Consider the following 23,064-nt stretch of genomic DNA (forward strand, 5'->3'; position numbering starts at 1 on the left):
GGTTAAAATAGGGTTTTTGGACGAACTGAAAGAGTAGGATTGATATATACATTAAAACAGCTAGCTAGTGGGAAGCTAAGGTATGGCACAGAGAACTCAGCTGGGTGCTCTGTGATGACCTAGCAGGGTGGGAGGGAGGCTCAAGAAGGAGGGAATACCTGTATACTTGTAGCTGATTCACAATGTCATAGAGAAGAAACTAACACAAAATTGTAATTTACTCTCATTTTAAAAACTTAAAATTTCTTCACTATGATTTTTTAAGGGAATAGAGGCCTCAATAAAATCTTCAAGCTGCCTACCCAACATTTTCCCAGCAAAACGAAAAAAGAAAAAAGGAACAACCCAAAGAAGTATTTTTAATAAGTTGGTTCTAGTTCTGGACAGAGGACAAGTTAATTAATCCCACATGACTCTTATTAACAAGAAAAACACGAAAGTTCAATACTTAACTAGTAGCCAGTAAAAAAAATAAATAAATAAAAGCAGCCTGTTTTTCTACACCCAAAATGGGATCCCATCACCTAAGAATACAGAGCTCAGCAGAGTATGTCTTAGCAGTTCTGGCCTCATCCCTACATCCTCCAAGATTCAACACCAAAGTCCCTTTTTCCTCTCCCTCCATCCTAGAAGCCTTCCTAGAACCATTTTACACACACCAACCAAACTTCAGAGCTCCCAGTTCTAACTAAGCCCTGACCCAACCCAGCTGCATCCCAGCGTTTCCCACGGCCAGCAGAAAGACCCACCTACCTCGCGCCCCGGGATCCCCCCCTAGACTACCAGCCCCACTAATCCAGAGTCACGGAGAACGCAAGAATCCAGACAGCAGGACTTCCCAGCCTGGCCAAAACTGGAGGACATTTTAGACCTTCATCCCGGTTCTGCCAATTTCGGTGTGACCTTGAACACGTCCCTCCTAGGGGGTCCCCATTTTCTCACGTTAAAGGCGGAGATTTCGGGCACCTGCTGGAATCACACGTGAAGCACCTAACGGGACACCTGGCACGAAATGGGAACTCCACCATCAGGACCGTGGGTCATTCCCCAGCCCTATCCTTACAGCCTCCCAGCGGAAAGGCATCTCGCCCAGCAGCCCAGTCTCCGGCTTTCAGAGGGGGGCACTGAGGTCGGGCGGTAGAAGCCTGCTGGACGCCAGTCCCAGGACCCCGCGACGCCCCCGCCCGAGCCCCCTCGCCGGGGCCCCGCCGCTGCCGCGGGGCGAAGCGATACCCACTGCCTTCTCTGGGTCCCCAGGTTCCGCGCGGCCCGGGCGCGGCCGCTCCACCTGCCGCCAGGCCCCGCCACCCGCTGCCCGCTCGCGGCCCGGCGCCCCCGGACTCCGGGGCTCGGCCTCCCGCGAGGCGCGGCGTACTCAACTCTTCACTTTGCCGAAGGTGCCGACGCCCAGCGTGTCGCCCAGCACGTAGTGGCCGATCTTCACCCGCCCGTCGTGCTTCTGCTTCTCAGCCATGTTCGGCGCGCGCAGCCTCGCTCCGCCGCCGCGGGATCCTGTGTGCGGCGGCCGCCGCCGCCTACCCACAGTGCAGCGGGCCCGCGGGGGGCGGGGGCCGACACTTGGGGACCAGGCGGGGCGGGGCGGGGCGGGGGGAAGGGGGACGCGAGCAGGTCGGGGTCGGGGCGTGGGCGTGTGCGCGCCGAGGCCCAGTGGGCGGGCGTTAGGCCGGCGTGGGCCCGGGGCAGGGCCCTGGGGGCGCGGTGGAGGGAGGGTGGGCGCTGGGTGCGGGGGAGGTCGGAGGCCCACAGGTGTGCGCGGAGCGGGGTGGGGGATGGATGTCACCTCGCTACCTGGAGGAGGGGCCCCGGGGTGGGAGCCGGGCTAGGGGGCCCGCGAGCAGAGCCTGTCAGAGTGGAAATGAGAGGGCGAGATTTGGGCCGAACCTTGGCGAGTGGAAAGAGGTGGAAGTATTAATAGAACCTGGAGAAGAGAAACAGGCCTGGGGTGTAGGGAGAGAGAGGCGTGAAGAGCCGCGTGTGGGTCTGAGGGAAGTCAGCGCTGGCGGCAGTGCGGAAGGGCCGTGATCGAAGGTCAGTCGGAGGAGAGTCACAAGGAAGTTTTTGGAGTCACGGACTGTTTTCATACAGGTCACCACGGCACAAACAGAAAAAGCCAACTCTGTCCTGGCTTCACTGGTCCTCCTTCACGTACCGTCTAATTCTCAGTTATGGAGGACAGACCCTCTCCTCTAGAGCTCCCGGTTCTGACTAGTTTGCACAAAGTTCTCCGATCAGTCCCAATATTTGCTCAACTGTATTTTAGACATACTTACATAAATATATGGGCTTTCTAGGCGGCTCAGTGGTAAAGAATCCACCTAGAAGACGGGTTCGATCCCTGGGTTGAGAAGATCCCAGGGAAAAGGAAATGGCAATCCACTCCGGCAGTGTTGCCTGGGAATTCCCATAGACAGAGGAGCCTGGTGGGCTGCAGTCCATGGGGTCGCAAAAGAGTCAGACAGGACTAATCAAGTATATATAGCATAGAAATTGTGGGAGAGCGGCACAAGAGGGAACTAGTGAAAGAAATTGAAGAGGGAAACTGAACGTAGTGAGCTTGGGGGGTAAGCTACCTAAGGAACAAGGGCAATGTAAGAGCACAAATTAAAGGTAAAGATTGAAGGGGGAGTGAGGAAACGGTGAGAGGAAACTAGAAGCAGGCAGAGCCTTGAAAACTGCTAAGATACAGTAAGTACAGTGATTATGGCTTCCTCCTCCTGCCCTCCCTTCTCCTCTCTTTTCTTCTTTCTTTTGTTCCTCAGTCTCTTGGTTTCCAGTGTTGCCTGTCTTTCAATGCTTAAAAATCATTTGCCTATTGGGAATAAATGTTTAAGGATTAGTTGAACATCTTTTACCTTTGTGTATGACGGTAGAGTTTCAAGGTCACATTCCTCAAATAGTCTCATTGCATTATTTATACGTAAAGAGAGAAATGTATTAAAAAGGATAAGACGTAACAAAAGTTCCTTTTCTGAGAAGTGATGAATATGCAAATGGAAAACTTGCATCTATTCTGCACACCAAGCCAATCTGATGAGAGATGATCATGGCTTATAAATTATAGACATCACAGCTGTTGAACAGAGGCTATTTCTGTTCATTCTTGGGATCATCTTTCTTGCTGACAAGAAGTATCATTTAAGAATCACTCTACCTAGCTGGCAATTGGGGGAAAATAGACAGTTATTTTGATACTGGTATTTGGTTAAGGATCACTCCTTCGGTTTTTATTCAAGTAAGAAAAAATATCTGTTCTGCTTTTGAGAAATAAGATGAATGTGTCACTTGTTTTAACATCCCAGTAAAAGATGTTAAAGACTATTAGATTGCTTTCTTGAAGCTTTATGAAGACAGCCTATAAAGAAATTTTAAAGCATTCTGCACTGTCTTAACTATTGGTGGATAATTAAACTTTAATTATTATATGCCACATAACTATGATCCTTACCTAGCAACTATGAACTACTTTGTAGTTTTATTATTATACCAAACAAGTAGATGATACTTCATAGATTAAAAAGCTCATTTAAATGCAATTATCTCAGTTAGTTGTCATAAAAGAAACTTATTATTATCCCCATTTTATGATGATAAAACCTAGATTTTCCCTTTCTGATTTGCCCAATGCTAACCAATTAAGTGGCAGACTCAGAACTCATATCCAGTTCTGACCTGTGTTTCTACTTTTGTATTTCTACTATGAAACATCTGCCCATATGAAAAAGAGTATGTGATGCTCTAAAAACATAAATTTTTTACAATTATGGTTCCATTATCATGTTTTTATTATTTTTAGGGAATGTCAACAATATGTACTTTAAACTTCAACTGTGATTCCATAGTTGTCTCTCTTACTCAACAGTACAACATGAGAATTCATCAGATTGAATCTCCTTAAAGAGCCATGCCACTTGGGGAGGGTCTCATCAGCCCCCAAGAAGTCCTAGTAAATACAATAGACCCCATTTTATTGTTTTCCAGTGATGTTTTAGTGTCCGTTTGTTGTTCAGCGTCAGTCTCTAAGATTACTGTCCCCTGGGAAGCTATTCAGTTCTTAAACAGGTTCAGCTATTACTGCTTTACCCTCTTACTACGGTGACTTTGGAGTTACTTGACTTCAGATCCTCTCTACTGGGAACCTGAGTGAGAGAATAATGGAGCACCACCTAAACAAATACACTTAACTAGATTCCATTGGTATTATCAATAACCACTTTCTTCAATTCTTTGCTTATCCTTGAGGCTTACCTACTCTGACCACCCACCTACGAGCTCTATTCTGCATTCTCCATTCCCCTAGCCCTTCTCTGCTTTTTCCATGGCACTAACTTTCTGACATACTGTTGAATTTACTTGTTTATTACATTTTTGTTTTGTCTGTCTCTTGCAACTAGAAGGTAAGCTTCACCAAAGAGTTTCTTCCCCTCTCTTTTTATTCACTGATGGATGTACCCTCAGCACAGATGTACCCTAGTGAGTCACAGGCTCCTTCTTCAGTGGATTAAGCTTGTGTGGCACCTGAAGTTAATACGATAAGGCAGAACCTCCTTAATGAAAAAATGCAAAGTTGGGGATGTAAGTAAATATTTGAAATTAAATCTACAAAATTTTTGAAATCAACAAATAACACAAACTTACCAAATCCAGAAAAATAACATTTTTATAAATTAACTATTCCATCTATCTCTATAATACTTGCTTTCTACATATTTTGGCTGTGTATTCTTTGATTGCCTCTTCATATTTTATATTTTTATAGAGAGAATAGAAAAATAATTCTGACCTTCTTCTAACATGATTGATCGAATTTTTGTTCACATCTTCCTCTTCAGGATTCACATAGCACTTTTTTCATAGAATTAATATAGCATCTATCAATTCTGTTATCATATATGTGAATATTTCATATACCTTTCACATTTAATATACAAACTAATATTTCATATACATGTGAAAATAACGTACCCTTTCTGCTGCTACTGGGGCTTGACAGAACCTAGTATATCATTCCCGAAATATTTATTGAATTGGATTAAAGAAAAAGATTACCAAAATGCAGAACCAAGGAACAAGAATACAGGAAAGAGCATTTGAAATATAAGTCAAGCTTAATATCAATTTGATTTCACACACACATGTATTAAATACAAAGCAGAATTTTTGGTATAGCAGTCATTAGTGAGATTGGAGATGGGCAGAACCCAGAACATATAGGACCTTAGAAATTCATGATAAGGTATTCTTTCCTATTATTGTTCTCCAATTTAAAGTAAAAAGAAAGTTGGACACTCACTGATTAATAAAATGTGCTGATGGTGTCTTATAGGTAGTATTAGTTCAATAATTGCTTCTTTTTTATTTTTATTATGAAAATTTCAAACATACACCCAAGTAGGATAAATAACTCCCACCCTTAATGATTATCAGTATTATTATCATTTACCAATCTATTTTTTTCACTTTTTTTTTGTTTCATAGGGTGTTTTATTAAAATTATTTGTTTGCTATTTCACTGGTAAATACTTCAGTATACACTGCTAATAGATAAGGACTTCTTTTTAGCATAACAATGCTACCATTATCATATCTAACAAATTAACAATAATTCCTTACTATTATAAACCACCCATTCTGTGTTCAATTTCTCTTGATTGTCTTAAGAATAACTGTACATTTGGTTTATTCTAATCAAGATTTTTGAATAGCATTTTATTGAGATGCATCTTATGTTTCTTTTAATCCATGACTTTTTTCCTCCCTCTTTAAATAGTGTCATTTTTTTGTTTAATAAGTAGGTCATTTTACCTGTTGAATATTCTAAACCCTGTTGGATTTAGTTTAACAATTATTCTTGATCATCAAAGGTAGTATGTTGTTGTAGGAAGCATAGTATTTAGAAACAAAAATCCTGAATTCATGTCTCAGCTTAATCACTTAATGTGTCCTTAAACAGATCAATTTACATCTCATAGGTAAAACTAGTAGTGTTAGGAAATTCAATGCCCAAATCCAATGCCCATTTCAGAATGAAACTATCAAAGAAAAAGGGAGATTACAATGAAGTACTATAGACTATACTCCAATGTATCTCAACAAACTGATCTTGGTACATTATTTTCCCTACACATGTTTTACCTCTTGACATTTATTATTATCCGTGTGTAAGGTTGAGAGGATAATATTACCTGGCCCAGCAGTCTTCCAAAAAATATATACAATACATGTGACAACCGTTAAAACCCTTTAAAGGAAGTGTAAAACTTTGTGATGTTATTTTTAGCAGGTATTCTAATAACAAATATTAAATTTAATGTAATCCATTTTCATTTTCATCTGAGTATGTTTCTAAATTGCTTCAATATGGGTCAACATTTTTTTCAGTGTAGTTAAGAAAAATATAAAACATTTTGGATCAGATTTTCTCCATGGCCAGATGCATTATTTGGAATAACAAAGGTTATTTGCTTTGCTGTATAAATATTATGGATCTAACAGCATTTTTAGAATCTTGCTTTCATGTGTGTGTTGACAGCTTATCTGAAAAAAAAAAAAAAACAACAAACTCAAACATACTTTTAGATCAATTAAGTCAATTCTTTCCCCCTGGTATGGATTCAGTGCCTAGTTATACTGTGCTTTTAAACTAGTGAGGTTTGAATAGTGATACCAATGTCACCTTGACATGATTATCATCTATATTATAGCTGTGTGTTGGAATTAAAACAACTCTTGACAGAACTGTAGCGTATACACATTATTTCAATATAATTGATTATAATATTAAAATATAATTATTTGAATATAATACACTTTTAATGACCCCCAGTGGGTGTTAATGCTTTGGCTTTTTGGTTCAATCCTGTGAACGTTAACTACAAAGTTTTAACATGATTAATTAGTGCAAACTTAAGACCAATTAGCTAATTTCAAAATTTCCTAATGCTCCATATATCTTAAAGTAACTCTGCCTCCAAGATTAAAGACCTAAAAAAATAGCCAGAGATTTCTATTTCTTTTCTGTGGGCAAGCACTAGGTGCCCTTCAAGGGCTCTTAACTCTGAGGTTCTGATTCTATGATATTAACTGTATTACATTCATTAAGGGGCTTCCCTGGTGGCGCAGTGGCAAAGAATCTGCCTGCAAGGCAGGAGACTTAGGAGATGCGGATTCGATCCCTAGGTTGGGAAGATCCCCTGGAGGAAGGAAATGGCAGCCCACTCAAGAATTCTTACCTGGAGAATCACATGGACAGAGAAGCCTGGTGGGCTACAGTCCATGGGGTTGAAGTGACTGAGCACGCATGCATTCATTAATAAACTTTTCACCCTTTATTTTTTAAATGTTGAAATGCTTTTAAAGTGGTATAAAACTAGTGATCTTACCAAGGAAAGATTCCCAGATTCTTTGGGTATATTGCTCCTTGTTCTAAATATATGCATTCATTAAAAAAAAAAAAAATGTACTGAGTGTCGACTGTGTGCTAGATACTGTTTTAGGCACTGGGGATATAGTAGTGAATTAGACATCTGCTGCTTGTCTCATTTATCACTCATAGTGTTAGCATTTGTTAAAGAAAAGCTGTTCACAGCAGTTTTAAAGAAGCTAAGTTGACTATATTTGTAGGGACTACTCTAATAGGGTATTATAGGAGGTGAGAGAAATTGGCTTGGTCTCCATTCTGAATACAGCAAAGAAAAGTGGGGATTTGTAGCCAAGGAGCTGCGTGGCAATATTGGTGAGCAGAAAATTACTGGGCGGGTAGGGTAATTCTTTGTTTGATTAACCTAACAGGATCCTTGCTGAAAGAAGGCCAAGGTGATGGCGAGGATAAGGAATTTTATTGGATATTGGGGATGATTATTCTGGCTAAACCAAACTTAACAGTGTGTGTAGGTGTATATGCTTAGTCACTCAGTCCTGTCCAGATCTTTGCAACCCCATGGACTGTAGCCTGCCAGGCTCCTCTGTTCATGGGATTCTCCAGGCAAGAATACTTAAGTGGGTAGCCATTTATTTCTCCAGGGGATTTTCCCAACCCAGGTATTATACTCTGGTCTCCTGCATTGCAGGTGGGTTCTTTACGACTAGTGCCACCAGCTTAACAGGATTCTTGCTAAACCTGGGCTATTGAGGACATGTCCAAAGATTGGGCCTAATTGGGTTCAGAGGAGCCTGACAACAGTTAGGTCAAAGAGAGAGTCTTTTTCACATTCTAGTGGAAGAGGCAGACAATAAACAAGCAAACAGATGTATCATATAATATACTGTTAGTGACAAGAGCTGTAAAGGAAAATAAGCAGAATAAATAGATACAAAGATGAAAGTGGGAAAGGGGGAACGTTGAGTATGCATTTCATATAGATTGTCAGAGAAAGTTTTGCTGAGAATGTAGAGAGCAGGGACCTGATAAAGAAGGAAAGAGTCATTGAAATATCTGGGATAAGAGCTTTCCAGACAGAAGGAAAAGCAAGCCCAAAGCCCCTGAGACAGTACAAATAACATATTGGAGGAATAGTGAGAAGGTCAGTGTGTCCAAAGTGGTAAGTATAAGAATGAGAATGGTGAGGTTTGCAGTTAGAATGCCTGGAGCCAAGTCATCTGGGGTAGGCTATGGTAAAAAATTTGAGTTTTCTTTCAAAGTGTAATCACATACTTTGGGAAGGTTTTTGAACAGAAGAGCGATGTGATATAAATTATAAATGTAAAGGATCTCTCTAGATGGCTGTGTGGGAAAGAGTCTAATGGGACAAAGTGGAAGAAAAGCAACTAAGAGGCCATTGTAGTAGAACAGATGAGTGGTGATAGTAGTTGACACAATGGCAGTCACAATGAAGATGGTGACAAGCATTCAGATTTGGCATATGTTTTGATATTAGCACCAAGAGAATTTGCTAATAGTTGGATGAGAGGTGTAAGAAAAATCACAAAAGAGAGACCAAAGACTTAGGTTTGGGGGTTCACGCAAGTAGATGAACAAGAGTGCCATAGACTGATGTGCGGAAACCTTTATGAGGAATTAGTTGGGAAGAAGGGAAGGATGACGGACAAAGTTCTGCTTTGATCATGGTGAACATGAGATGTTTAATAGAAATTCTAAAGAATATGTCAAGTAGTTATCTGACCACAAGACTGAACTTCCAGGGACAAGTCCAGTCTGAAAATGTTTCACAATAGTCAGCTGAAGATCACTTAGGAAATAAATATAAACAGCAAAAGGAAGATATTCTCAGACTGAGATATCCCAGGTTTAGAGATATGTAAAAGGAAGAGAAGCTAGCAAAAGATGCTGAAAAGAGGAAGGAAGGGACTTCCCAGACAGTCTGGTGGTTAAGGTTCTGTGCTTCCAATGCAGGCGGCATGGGTTTGATCCCTGGTCATGGAACTAAGATCCCACATGCCACGTGATCAAAAAATAAAGTGGGAGGAAATTTAAAAAACTATTATCAACCACTTCAACAAACTTATCAACCATGTCTGGTGATACCAAGAGATCAAGTGAAATGAGAATGAAGAGTTGCTGGTTGGATTTGATGACCTTGACAAATGACTTTGCAGCAGAATGCTGAATAGTAAAGAATGGAGTTAGCTTACGAGAAAGTTGAAGAAGTGGAGAAGGTGATTATATACAATTCTTTTATCTTTTGTCATGAAAAGGAGCAGAGAAATTTTTGAGTTTTGCTATGAAGGGGCCATAGCAAAGGCAAATTTGGATACAAGGGTGGGTTTTTTAGGGTGAAGAAAACTACAACATGCTTATATGTTGATAGGAATGATCATGTAGAAAAGGAAAAAATGATGGTGTGTGATAGAGTGAATAATTATAGAACGTTTATTAGTGGATCCCATGTTGGCAGTCCTTAAGAAACTTCCATACCTGCTTTCAGGAACTTATACTCTAATGGAAAACATATACACTTAAATTAGTAAATTGCAAAATGTTAAATTAGTAAATTTCAAAATGGTGAAATCAGTTCAGTTCATTCGCTCACTTGTCTCTGACTCTTTGCAACGCCATAAACTGCAGCATGCCAGGTTTCCCTGTCTATCACCAATTCCCAGAGCCTGCTAAAACTTATGTCCATCCAGTCGCTGATGCCATCTAACCATCTCATCCTCTCTTGCCCCCTTCTCTTTCTGCCTTCAATCTTTCCCAGCATCAAAGTCTTTTCCAATGAGTCAGTTTTTCACATCAGATGGCCAAAGTATTGGAGTTTTAGCTTCAGCATCAGTCCTTCCAATGAATATTCAGGACTGATTTCCTTTAGAATTGACTTGTTTGATCTCCTGGATGTCCAAAGGACTCTGAAGAGTCTTCAACACCACAGTTCAAAAGCATCAATTCTTCAACGCTCAGGTTTCTTTATACCCCAACTCTGACATCCATTCATGACTAATGTAAAAGCTGTAGCTTTGACTAGATGGAACTTTGTCAGCAAAGTAATGTCTCTGCTTTTTAATATGCTGTCTAGGTTGGTCATAGCTTTTCTTCCAAGGAGCAAGCATCTTTTAATTTCATAGCTGCAAAAAATGGTGCAATAAGTAATAAAAAATTGTGGATAGGATTGACTGAAGAGTGTCGGACAGTTAAAAGGTTTTTGTGTTTAACCAGAAGAAAACTAATGACAGTGACAGTTCCAGTAGGAAAGGAGAAGAATGGATGAATTTTAGAGATATTTAAGAAAAAGAATGAATAGGATTTAGTATGGTTATTTATAAATTAGAGAAATGGGACAATTCTGGATGATGAAATTGTGATGGCTGAATCTTCTAAAAACTTTCTTAGCTTATCACTTCCTTCCTTCAAAATATTCAAACATGTTACGTTGTCTAGAGATTAAATGTTTAAAACTCTATACTAGAATTCATGGACCCCTAAAATCTGCCCTTTAGGGGAAGTACTCTCATCTTCCTGAGATATGTCCTTGGAACTCAAGGACTTCGTGAATCCAGTTTAAAAAGTACTGGTCTACAGCATCAAATTCCAAGTCTTTAAGTCTGCATTCAAGGCCCTCTATCTGATCCCTGGCAACCTCGTGTTCCTTACCCAAAGCTGTATTTGTATCAGATTTCTTTCTGTTCCTTGCTGTACACCAAGCTGTAGTAAGACCACAATCCTGCTCCCTTTGTTCTCCTTGTCTGGAACCCCTTTGGTCCTTAGTACTCTAAATCACAGTCTGCCTAACATAATTTCAACATTTGCTGCAGAGAAGAAGCCAATTCTGACTCCATGTTGGAACTGTTCGTATGACTTGCTTTTAGTTGCTTTTGTTATTGCAATCATACAGGATGGCCTGGCTTCGGAAAATCCTGCCCCTTTGCCTAACTGTTTAAAGTGACTTTGTTCAAAACCCTGTCCACCAGTGGATGGCAGGAAGGAAGAAATTAACACATTCCCTGCCTGAGGCTTGCCATTCTGGGAGATGTTTGCAAAATTAGTGGCCTTTTTGCTTTGCTTCCTCACCTGCCCCCATCTCTGATCTATAAAAAAGTCTGGCATTCAGCCCCCATAAAATGGTTATTTTGAGGTGCTCTCCTGCCATTTTCTCAGTCAGCCAACTCCCCAGTTAGTCTCTTCTTACCTCAGCCCCTTTTCTCCCAGGTTCATTGGCCTGTTGTGTGGCAAAGCAGAGCTAGTAAGCTTGGACTGTGTATCAGTAACACATTCACTTCCTCCATTCAAACTTCATCTTCTCTTGGTAGGCCTTTCTCAACTGCCCAGATGCATTTGACCATCCTGCATCTATTAATAATAATACTAAATTACACTTAATTAGATCCATCACTGTACTTATCTATATGTCTGGGCCACTATTTGACTATTAATTCCTTGAGAGCAAGCACTGTGAGAATCATAGGTGCTTCATGCATATTAGTTGAACAAGTAACATATGCATGACATCTTAGTTCTTGCATAACTTTATCTCAGTTTGCCTGTTCCCTCCTAGGAGCACTGAAGGCCGCTTTTTGTTTATCCCTGTGAGGCCCTCTGTCATTTCTCTTCCGGCTCTGTGTTCTATAACATTGTGTTTGTTTTGTGGCACTGGAAAACATTTCTCTCTGCCTGAAATAGTCAAGGGTGTGGGTTTTATCCTGTTTATCTTTGTATCCCAAGTACCTAGGTTCTCAATAAATGTTTTAAGAATGTATTGCTCAATAATTAAAGAGTTATCTTACCTTTTAAAGTCTTACATCATGTAATCATGCCCATCTTTTTCCACCTTCACAAAGAATTCCCTAATCACTCTTGGCTAGAATTAATCTTTCACTCTGGCATTCTATTACTAGGGCTTTTAATATATCTCTTCTGTGTAATTATCACTTTTGGGGATGTTATTGATATAGAGTATCAGCAAAAGCCTAAGAACAAGAAAAGTTTTATTCTTCATTGTTCGCCCATGTGTTGTGATTCGCAACTTTCCTGTGTACTGCTGCACTTGGGGAGCACACACCACTACCAGTTCCTAGATCACTTGGCATAACTCTACCCTTTCCCACTGGCGAGAGCTGTCAAGTAACACTCTCCTATTTGTTATGGTTTATTTTATTAAATGATTAATCTGCTGCATTTGCACAGTATTTGCATAAATTAATAACTATTTATGATGATCTTTTGCTCCACTGAGTCTTATTCACTAGGTATTCTTTAAATATTTCATGAATGAATAACAGAAGGAAGGAAGGAGCATTATTTCCACTACCAAGTCCAAAGGGAATTCGGACTTGGCCTTTTGTACAAAGTAAGTCCACTCATTTAATCTATTACTGTTTACAGCCAGAAATAGCTATTTTTGTGAGCTAGAGGAATACAATAATGTCCTTCATAAACTAAATTCTAAAGAAAATAATAGTTTTACTTTTAAAATGATGCGCATTTCCTCAAGTCATGCTCGTCTTGGAAGCAAACAGAACTATTTCAGGAACTCCCTGAGATTTTGTTGAGTTCTGACCTCTCACCTGAGGCGCTCACCTGACCCGCACTTGTTTTCATTTCCCAGTGATGCTCAGCACTGGTTGCCTGCCTGGCACCCCCTGCTGCCATCCTGAACCTCCAGATTGAGGAGGAAGAGTTTTGTTTTTATTTTCTCTTCCCGGTCACAGCTCTAATAATTGAGAAGGTGACTTTGTTCTCTTAGTCTGTAGGCCCTTGTTACAATGCAGACCTTGCAATGGATGTCTCAGGGAAAGGACTGAGCAACATCCTGAGGACATCAACCCTACACAGTCATAAGCAGTATCCCTCTCCCTGCACATAGTAGTGTGTAAATGAGTGCATGTGTGTGTGTGCGCCCAGGGGCTCAGCCGTGGCCAGCTCTTTGTGACCCCATGGACTGCAGCCCACCAGGCTCCTCTGTCTGTGGGATTCTCCAGGCAAGACCACTATAAGTGGGTTGCCATTTCCTCCTCTAGGGTATCTTCCTGACCCAGGGCTTGAACTTGCCTCTCCTGAGTCTCTTGTATTGGCAGGCAGATTCTTTATCACCGAGCCACTGGAATACCCCATAACTGAGTAGCTCAAGTCAATTGTATGTGTCTTTTCTGCTTTCTTATACCATTTGAGTTACCTTCACCGGGGACATCTTCCACTTTTCCAAAGATTGGAGGCAGCTTTAATTTCCCCCCTCTGTAGGAAAAGAGCAAATTAGCCACGATGGCCTGTGTGGTCAGGCTCTCTCACCCCACAGCCTCTCGCTCTTTGGAAAAGTGAAAGATGTCCCTGGTGAAGGTAATCCAAATGGTTACGGGCTGGTCACAAGCTGCTTTGTGCGGTATGCCTGTAACAGTTTCACCATGAAAGCCCTGGCTGCTATGGCATTGGGGCTACACTGGAGTGGCATCATGGTTATGGTATGTGAGGTTATGTTATGGCTGCTGCGACAGCTGTTGCATCAGCCATGAGAGAGGCTGTGTTATGGCTGCCATGCCAGGCAGCAGAGAATAAAAGTGTCTGCAGTTCCTATGGCTCCTCAAGTCTCTGAGTCTCTCAGCTCACACCTTGCCTACCCTGGGTTCAGTGGACAGTGCGGACAGGATGAACAGCGCAAGTCAATTGGCGTCACAAACAGTGATACATCCACTTTGTGTTTTCTCTTTGTGTCATCATTCTAGAAGGCTTCTCCTGTTACTAGGAGAAAGGAAGAAGGGAGAACAAGTCATGTTGCAGGGAAGACTGCCTGCAAATTGGACACTTTGGTACCCTTGCCAGAATTCGAAAAGTGAGCATGTGGTTGGCGTCTCCACAATGATTCTGCTCCTTTACTCTTTCATTACTTGATCTACCTGATATCTCACATAGATTATGTAATAAGTTGTGTAGAATTTCAGGCATACTTAGCTACAGACATAGGGAAATCCTAACAGTTATGATGTATAATGAAAAACTTCACAGCATCTCTCATGAATTTTTCCAGAAAAAAAAAAGAATTCAAACTATCTTTTACCATATTCTTAGAAATATGACTTTGAGTTTACCCTCATAAGGAATTTTAAAAAAGCACTTTAAGTATCTTCCTAATAGCTCAGTTGATAAAGAATCTGCCTGCAATGCAGGAGACCCCAGTTCGATTACTGGGTCGGTAAGATCCCCTAGAGAAGGGACTTCCCTGGTGGCTCAGACAGTAAAGCATCTGCCTGCAATGCGGGAGACCCAGGTTTGATCCCTGGGTCAGGAAGATTCCCCTGGAGAAGGAAATGGCAACCCACTCCAGTACTCTTGCCTGGAAAATCCCATGGACAGAGGATCCTGGTAGGCTACAGTTCATGGGGTCACAAAGAGTTGGACACGACTGAGTGACTTCACTTCAGTTCACTTCAAGATTCCCCTGGAGAAGGTAAAGGCTACCCACTCCATTATTCTGTCCTGGAGAATTCCATGGACTACAGTCCATGGTGTTGCAAAGAGTCAGACATGACTGAGCAACTTTCACTTTTTTCTTTTTAAAAAGTACATTTCAAACCCTTTACAAACTGTTTCAAAGGTTTGTTTGAGGAACAATGAAGTTTTTTTTTTAATTGGAGGGATTTTTTTAACTGATATAATTCACTTGTCTCAAATTTACAACTACTTTTAACATGAGTTTTTTTCCAGTTAATTGTTTTTTGGCTTATTATAAAATTGAATCAGAGGACCTTTTGGAGTAAGTTAAATGCTATTTTTCAGAATATAATTCAAGCCTCAAGGATTTTTGAAAGCCTACCCTGCTAGATATAAAAGAACTATCTCATGAATAATGCCCTGAAGGCTCTTACCTTCTCAAGGAAATTTGTACTCTGGAAACAATTTAGAGACCAGTAACTTGTTTTTTAACTCACGGATTAAAATTGCTCATGGATGAAAACAGAAGCTCATTATATTTCTTTCACCAAACTCTCTTTAGTTACATAGGAGAGAAGTTACATGATTTTTGGTGCCTACTTTTGTTAGGTTTAACATAAATACCCTCAGAAACATAGACTATAAAAAAAGAAAAGACCGTCATTATACATTTTTTCCTGCCCTTTTCTTTGCTTCTTCAATTTAAAATCTAATGGTGGTTTTATGATGCCCACAGAACAAAAGCTGGCCAGTATGATGATTTCTTAGTGAAAAGAAGCTGGAAGGCAAAGAAACTTTTGTTTAGACAGAATCAATCAAATCTGTCTGTAATAAATCTAAGTCACAACATTGATTATGTTCCTTGAATCCAACATTCAGTTTCAACCCTGAGTTATTGCTGGAAGTGCTCTCTGCATCAGTCATAAATCCAAGCTCACCAGTGGTTCCTTACTTTCCCTCTTAGTTTGCCAGTAAATTCTACATTTTTGATGTTTACCCCTGTCTTCCATTCCTGTTTAATCCAGAGTCTAAAGGTTTCAAGAACAGTTTCAAGAGTCTAAAGGTTTCTGGCTTACCTTCACAGATTCAAAATTCATTCTAAAAACATGGGGCGCACCCTAGCAAACTCCAGGTTTTCGCCTGACTAAAAGGTTGCCATAGTATCGAATAAACCAGGAACATGCCAATCTGACAAGTTTCTTGTCACACCAAATGACCCCCAACCTTGTCACTCACTAGAATCTATCAGCTTTGAAAAGACATGGCTTTTTGTCTCTTCTTCATGCAAGAAGATGCCAAAACCATTTATTTTTGAGCTTGATTAAAGAGTCCAGCCTACTGAGAGGTATCAGATGAGAAAATGTTTGGACTGTTAGTAGAAGCAGTGAACAGCTTTTATAAATTGGAGAAATGAATTCTTAGTTTGGTTAAAAGTACATTGGACACCTTATTTCCTATTCAATAAATGGAGCATTTTCATGGGAATAAGTCAAAGCTTTTTTGACTAGCTCCTTACTTTTTCCCATCTGTTAGAAACATTTTTCAAGTATGAATTAAAAAATAAATCCCTTCAGGAATTTGTATGTTCTCACTCCTTTACTGTTGGGAGTTCTATATCATGAGTTTATGTCATGAATCTTAGCTGAGTTTATATTTGATAACATCCTTAGAATAAAGTCAATGATCAAATAAAAACAAATCTTTCTTGTTTACAATCTTACTGTATTGCAAATATTTCTCAACACCCAACAAAGAATTTTGAGATTTCAAATGTTAACTATTTTTAATCACTTTACTATTCCTGACATGATATGTCCAAGTTCCAAAGTTAAAGTCTTCTTCTGAATGTTCATGACAAATCTGATATTTCATGGGGCAAGCTGGCTTTGTTGTGTGATTTTGGATAATTCATTTAGTCTCTAAAATGTTATCACATTTTAACTTATGAGGGAAAAAGAATAAGGTCACTTGAACTGAGAAACTACATCCCTTTGAGTCCTCAAAAGTTTTGTCATGAGCAATTAAGTTTTCTGTAGATATACATTTGTAAAAATCATGAGCAAATTCTGTTTCCTTTTGTGTAGCTACATTAAAATGGTATTTACACTCTCGTCACATACATAGTCCATCTAAAACGAGCTACAGAATTGGAATGTTGTAGTTTGGGGGAACTATAGCGGTGACATCTATATTATTTCTGGATGAGCTGCAAAGACGGGAATTTTATGAACTTCGCTTGAAAATACTTCCATGTGAAGTTTAAATCATGAAAAGTACACAATTTAGCCAAGTGAATTTAACAATACTTTTAAAGAGATTTAAAGGTTTGTTATTTGTGTTGAATGGTAATAGAAACCAGTTGGCATTCTGCTATTTCCATTTTCACTTTTTTCCTGAATTATCATCAGCTTTCTCATTTCTTCATACTGCCTGCTATTTACTATGAAGACACTGCATTATACAACCTGTTTGAAATGTTTTTATCTGTATGGTAATTGTCCACCTGACAGGCTCATAACTACATAATGTGAAAGTTATGAGGTTTTCCCAGTAAGCAAATCACATAAGAAATAAATGTAGCCAGAGTTTGGTTCAAGAATTGATTTTCATTGATAGTATAGTGAATACTCTAAAGTTATATCCTGATTATGTAAAAACTTCACTGATCTCTCTTTTCCTCACACACACATACATACACACTCATACACACCCAGGTGCACACATGTGTATGCACAAAATTTGTTGGCAAGAAAACACTTGCTATATATCAAACCAAGCATGTTCAACTTATTTTATTTAAGATAACCTCCTTGAGAGAAGGAAAAATAAAAAGTCCCAGGTAGGAAAAGAAAACAGGGAGCAGAAAAAAAATTATGTCAGTTCTACAATGTTATAAAATATAAATAATTTCACATTGAAAAAAGAAACAATAGAACAACATAGTCTGGATTATGTATGCATGAATTCATTTAGTCATTCAACAAAGAGTCATTGAATGCTTACTCTATGCCAGGGATTTTAGTAGGTATACAAAGATAATCAATAATGCTCTGTCTTAGAAAGGAACAATCAGAAAGCAGAGTGATAAGCAACATGATAGAGGGAAGCGCAGGTATTAAGGAAGCCTCAAAGAGGAAAGAATGTGTTTCATTTTGTACTTTTATAGATTTAATTAGTTATTGGACTTTTTCTCTCACCTTCTACTCTGGCTCCCAAACAATAAGGTCTCTGGTAAGTAGCTGTTTAAAGAGATGTTAAACTTTTACTCACATTTGTGATGATATTTTAGTATTTACCTCTTTTTGTAGCTCAGGGATATGATTTAACTTTATAATCTGTTGTCATGATAGAGTGTGTTAATATTATTTTAACTCTCCAGTTCCCCTTCCCCCACAATGGGAGGAATGTACTTCCCCAGAGACTTGCTTTGGCCAATGGAACATGGGCAGATGTGACCCACATCCCATCTTTGCAGAGGTATTAATATACTTGCACAGTTTGACAAGGCCTCTTGAATTTCTTACCTCTGCCAAAAGAAGAGTTGTCCTCAGATATCCCTAGACTGAAAAAATAGAGAGCCCATCAAAGCTGTAGGCATTATGTAGTGTCCTTCCTTGTCTCTTGTAATGGTCTTTATTTTAAGGTCTATTTTATCTGAGTCTTGCTACTCCTGCTCTCTTTTGACTTCTGTTTGCATGGAATATCTTTTTCCAGCCCCTCACTTTCAGTCTGTATGTGTCCCTAGGTCTGAGGTGTGTCTCTTGAAACCAACATATATAGGGATCTCATTTTGTATCCATTCAGTCAATCTGTGTCTTTTGGTTGGAGCAGCAACCTAGACGTCTATCGACAGATGAATAAGTAAAAAAGTTGTGGTACATATGTACAATGGGATGTTATTACTCACCTGTAAGAAGGAATGCACTTAAGTCAGTTCAAATGAGGTGGATGAATGTAGAGCCTACTTAAACAGAGTGAAATAAGTCAGAAAGATAAAAATAAGTATTGTGTATTAATTTATATAGAGAGAATCTAGAAAGATGGTACTGATGAACCTATTTGCAGGGTAGCAATGGGTTGGCAATGTTGGTGGCTCAAACGGTAAAGAATCTGCCTGCAATGCAGGACACCTGGGTTTGATCCCTGGGTTGGGAAGATCCCCTGGAGAAAGGAATGGCTACCCACTCCAATATTTTTGCCTGGAGAATTCCATGGACAGAAGAGCCTAGTGGGCTACAGTCCATGGGGTCGCAAAGAGTTGGACATGACTGAGTGACTAACATTTTCACTTACTTTCAATGGAGATGCAGACATAAAGAACAGACTTCTGAGCACAGTGGGGAAAGGAGAGGGTGGGATGAACTGAGAGAGCAGCACTGAGACATATACATTACCATATCTAAAATAGATAGCCAGTGGGAATTTTCTGTGTGACGCAGAGAGCTCAAATCTGGTGACAACCTAGAGGGGTGGGAGGTGGGAGGGAAGTTCAAGAGGGAGGGGAAATATGTATAGCTGTGACTGATTTATGTTGGTTTATGGCAGAAACCAACATAATATTGTAAAGCAGTTATCCTCCAATTAAAAATAAATTATTTTAAAAAGCTGTAGGCAATTCATAGGTGTATGACTATGAAATAAATATTTTCAGTTCAGTTCAGCCGCTCAGTTGTGTCCGACTCTTTGTGACCCCATGAACTGTAGCACGCCAGGCCACCTTGTCCATCACCAACTCCCGGAGTCCACCCAAACCCATGTCCATTGTGTCAGTGATGCTGTCCAACCATCTCATCCTCCGTTGTCCCCTTCTCCTCCTGCCCTCAATCTTTCCCAGCATCAGGGTCTTTTCAAATGAGTCAGCTCTTCGCATCAGGTGGCCAAACTTCAGCTTCAGGTGTTCAGCTTCAACATCAGTCCTTCCAATGAACACCCAGGACTGATCTCCTTGAGGATGGACTGGTTGGATCTCCTTGCAGTCCAAGGGACTCTCAAGAGTCTTCTCTAACACCACAGTTCAAAAGCATCAATTTTTCGATGCTCAGCTTTCTTTATAGTCCAACTCTCACATCCATACATGACCATTGGAAAAGCCACAGCCTTGACTAGACGGACCTTTGTTGACAAAGTAATGTCTCTGCTTTTTAATATGCTGTCTAGGTTGGTCATAAGTTTTCTTCCAAGGAAAATTCTAAAGGACAGTAATTCATTTTTACAATGAAATTTATTGCCACTAATCTAATGCAATGCAGAAAATTAAGTGAAGTAAGGGAGCTTCAGGGCTTCCCTGGTGGCTCGGATGGTAAAGGATCTGCCAGCAGTGCAGAAGACCTGGGTTCAATCCCTGAGTCAGGAAGATCCCCTGGAAAAGCAAATGGCAACCCACTCCAGTATTCCTGCCTGGAGAATTCCATGGACAAAGGAGCCTAGCGGGCTACAGTCCAGGGAGTCGCAAAGAGTCAGACACGACTTAACGACTGAACAACAGCAACAAAGGGAGCTTCACCCTAGTAAAATAGAACTTTAAATTTATTACATGCTTCCGTTTCACTATCCACCCATGATCACAGGAAACAAAGAAGCCATGTTTATGAATATAATGTCATATAATTATACACTTGTTTATGTGTGATAATAAAAATGTCAATAATCATACTAAACATTAGCAATTTTCTCATTTGGAGTGAGGTTCTAGTTCTAACACTGATAAAGAGTTCTTGAATGCTGTGCATTAGAAAACTTGAAAATCATCTACAGCTCATTTATGACACTCATTTATATTTCTGCTATTCTCACTACAAAGTATTTGTGTGTCTTATTTATGTGGCCATCTCAAAGCAATCTCCCTGTTCCAAAATTAATTATAATGTTGACAATTTAGATGCGTGAGTGGAGATAATGTAACCATATAAAACATAATGATATTATGCCATTTCCAGTATGAGTATTTTATATCCTCTAAAATCATGCAAGGAAGCATATTTTTAAAAATTGAGAAATGTTTTATAAGCACCAGTGGGATGCAAACTTCCTTCACAAAGACACATATTGGCTAATTCCTGAGCTATCTGGTATTCTTCATCTAAATGAAGATTATTTTTATAGCTGATATTTGCAGTAGTTTTTCACTGTACCCTGCAGATGTTTTAATGTGTTTTTATCATGTTGACATCTCATTATAAACAAATCAATTTTAAGTTAAGCTTATGATGTTTCCCTTATGTTTATATTAAGAGGAAGTAGGGGACTAGTTTCAATCCAAGAAGTATCTGATATGGTCCTTCTAGGAGTCCCTAGTCCCTGTAGACCCTTGCCAGCTTTAGGCTGAGGTTTTTTTTTTTTTTTTTTTAGAGTGAGGGATAGGGGGAGTTGAACACAATTATGTAAAATACAAACAAATGAGTTTTCCCAAACTTCCTTGAACCAGAAAGGAAAAATATGTTTGGGATACACCACACAGATTTATTTGAATTCCTTTGCCCATTTCAAGTGAATCTATAGCCAAATAAATGAAGCTTATGGTTGCATAGCTGGAGACATATTACCTCCTCATTTCAGAAAATAAAACTAGAAGTGATTGTGTACCATTGGTCTGAAATTGTACATGTAGCAAATCAGTAATGAATTACTTCCTCCATTTTCTCTAGGTACTGAATGGGAGCTTTTATCATAAATATGTCATATACTGAATGTAGGAGACTGGATAGTAAGGCTGAAAATTACTTCTTGAGCAGTCATTTTGTCATTTCATTCCTTGATTTGTTCCTTTGTCCTTTTCTTCATTTATTTATTCATTCATTTAACAATAAATATTTGTTGAGCTCTTCCTGTGAAGTAGTCACTGTGGGAAGTTCTGGAAATACAGTGGTAAATAAACAAACACAGGAGGAGCTCAAAGTACAATTCCAGATCCTTCTCAAATTCACTCATCCATTTATTCACATTTATTTCCAACACACAGTACAATGGAAAGAGTCAAACAAACATGGATTTAATTTACAATTAGCTGGGTTTCTTGAGCAAGTTATTTAAATTATCAGAACCTCAGTTTTTGTATCTGCTATCTACCTCACAGAAAGATAGAGTGGGTAACAAGCAAAACATATAAAACTGTTGACATTTTATTCTCCCCTACACCCACACCAAATCTCACCTGTTGCCGACATGTTAGGTCCTAGGGAGATAAACTGGATGGTTAAAAAAAAAATGGGTGGATGAGTTTCCTATGTGCTTATCTGTAGCTAAGAATAAAGAGAAATATAAAATGTGACCCTTGCCTTTTAGAAAATTAAATTAGAATAATAATGATTGACATTTATCAACAAAACAGAAAGATACCCTAAGGATTGAGAGAAAGTATTTATAAACAATGCAATCGACAAGGGCTTGATTTCCAAAATATACAAACAACTCAATATAGGAAAAAAACAACCAAACAACCCAGCCTAAAAAGTGTGCATAAGATCTAAACAGAATTCTCCAGAGAAGAATATTCTTTGTATTTCTCCAAAGAAGACATACAGATAACCAGCAGTCACATGAAAAGATGCTCAACATATAATTATTAGAGAAATGCAAATCAAAACCACGTTGAAGTATCAACCTCACATTGATCAGAATGACCATCATCAAAAAATCTACAGGGACTTTTCTGGTGATCCAGCGGTTAAGAATCTGGCTTGTAATGCAGGGGATGCTGGTTTGATCCCTGGTCCCGGAAGATCCCACATGCCCCAGGGCAACGTAGCCCCTGTGCCACATCTGGAGTCCTCGAGCCGCAACTGCTGCAGCGCTTGTGCCTAGAGCCTGGGCTTCTTGAAAAGAGAAGCCACTGCAAACAGAAGTCCGTACATTGCATCTAGAGAGTAGCCCCCACGCAGCAATGAAGACCTAGGGCAGCCAAAAAGTAATAAATAAAAAAAAATTTTAGGTCTACAAATGGTAAATGATGGAGAGGGTGTAGAGAAAAGGGACCCCTCCTACTCTATTGCTGGGTATGTAGATTGGTGCAGCCACTATGGAAAACAGTGTGGAGGTTCCTGATAAAAACTAAAAATGGAAATACCATGTGATCCAGCAACTCCAGTCCTGGGCATATATCAGAAAGGACAAAATTCTTATTTAAAAAGACACCTGCACTCCAATGTTCATGGCAACATTATTTACAATAGCCAGTGTATGAAAGCAACCAAAGTGACCACTGGCAGATGAATAAATACACAAGATTTGAAATGCAC

General features: G+C 39.7%; 1 protein-coding gene across 3 annotated transcripts in view; it reads right to left on the reverse strand.

Annotated features, from left to right (window-relative positions):
* The window catches only part of PRKAA2 (protein kinase AMP-activated catalytic subunit alpha 2), a 66,819-nt gene extending 65,289 nt beyond the window's left edge, over nt 1-1,530 (reverse strand). For 2 of the 3 annotated variants that reach the window (XR_010660008.1, XM_065912126.1), the window contains exon 1: nt 1,381-1,530. Coding sequence is in view for 1 of the 3 variants with exons in the window: in XM_065912126.1 (XP_065768198.1) it covers nt 1,381-1,474 (94 nt within the window). In the remaining 2 variants the exon portion in view is untranslated. The remainder of the gene's footprint in view (nt 1-1,380) is intronic. The other variant, XM_065912131.1, reaches the window with a different exon arrangement.
* Between the last annotated feature and the right edge of the window lie 21,534 nt (nt 1,531-23,064).

This window comes from Muntiacus reevesi, chromosome 1, assembly GCF_963930625.1.
Source record: "Muntiacus reevesi chromosome 1, mMunRee1.1, whole genome shotgun sequence".
In the NCBI taxonomy this organism is placed as follows: domain Eukaryota; kingdom Metazoa; phylum Chordata; class Mammalia; order Artiodactyla; family Cervidae; genus Muntiacus; species Muntiacus reevesi.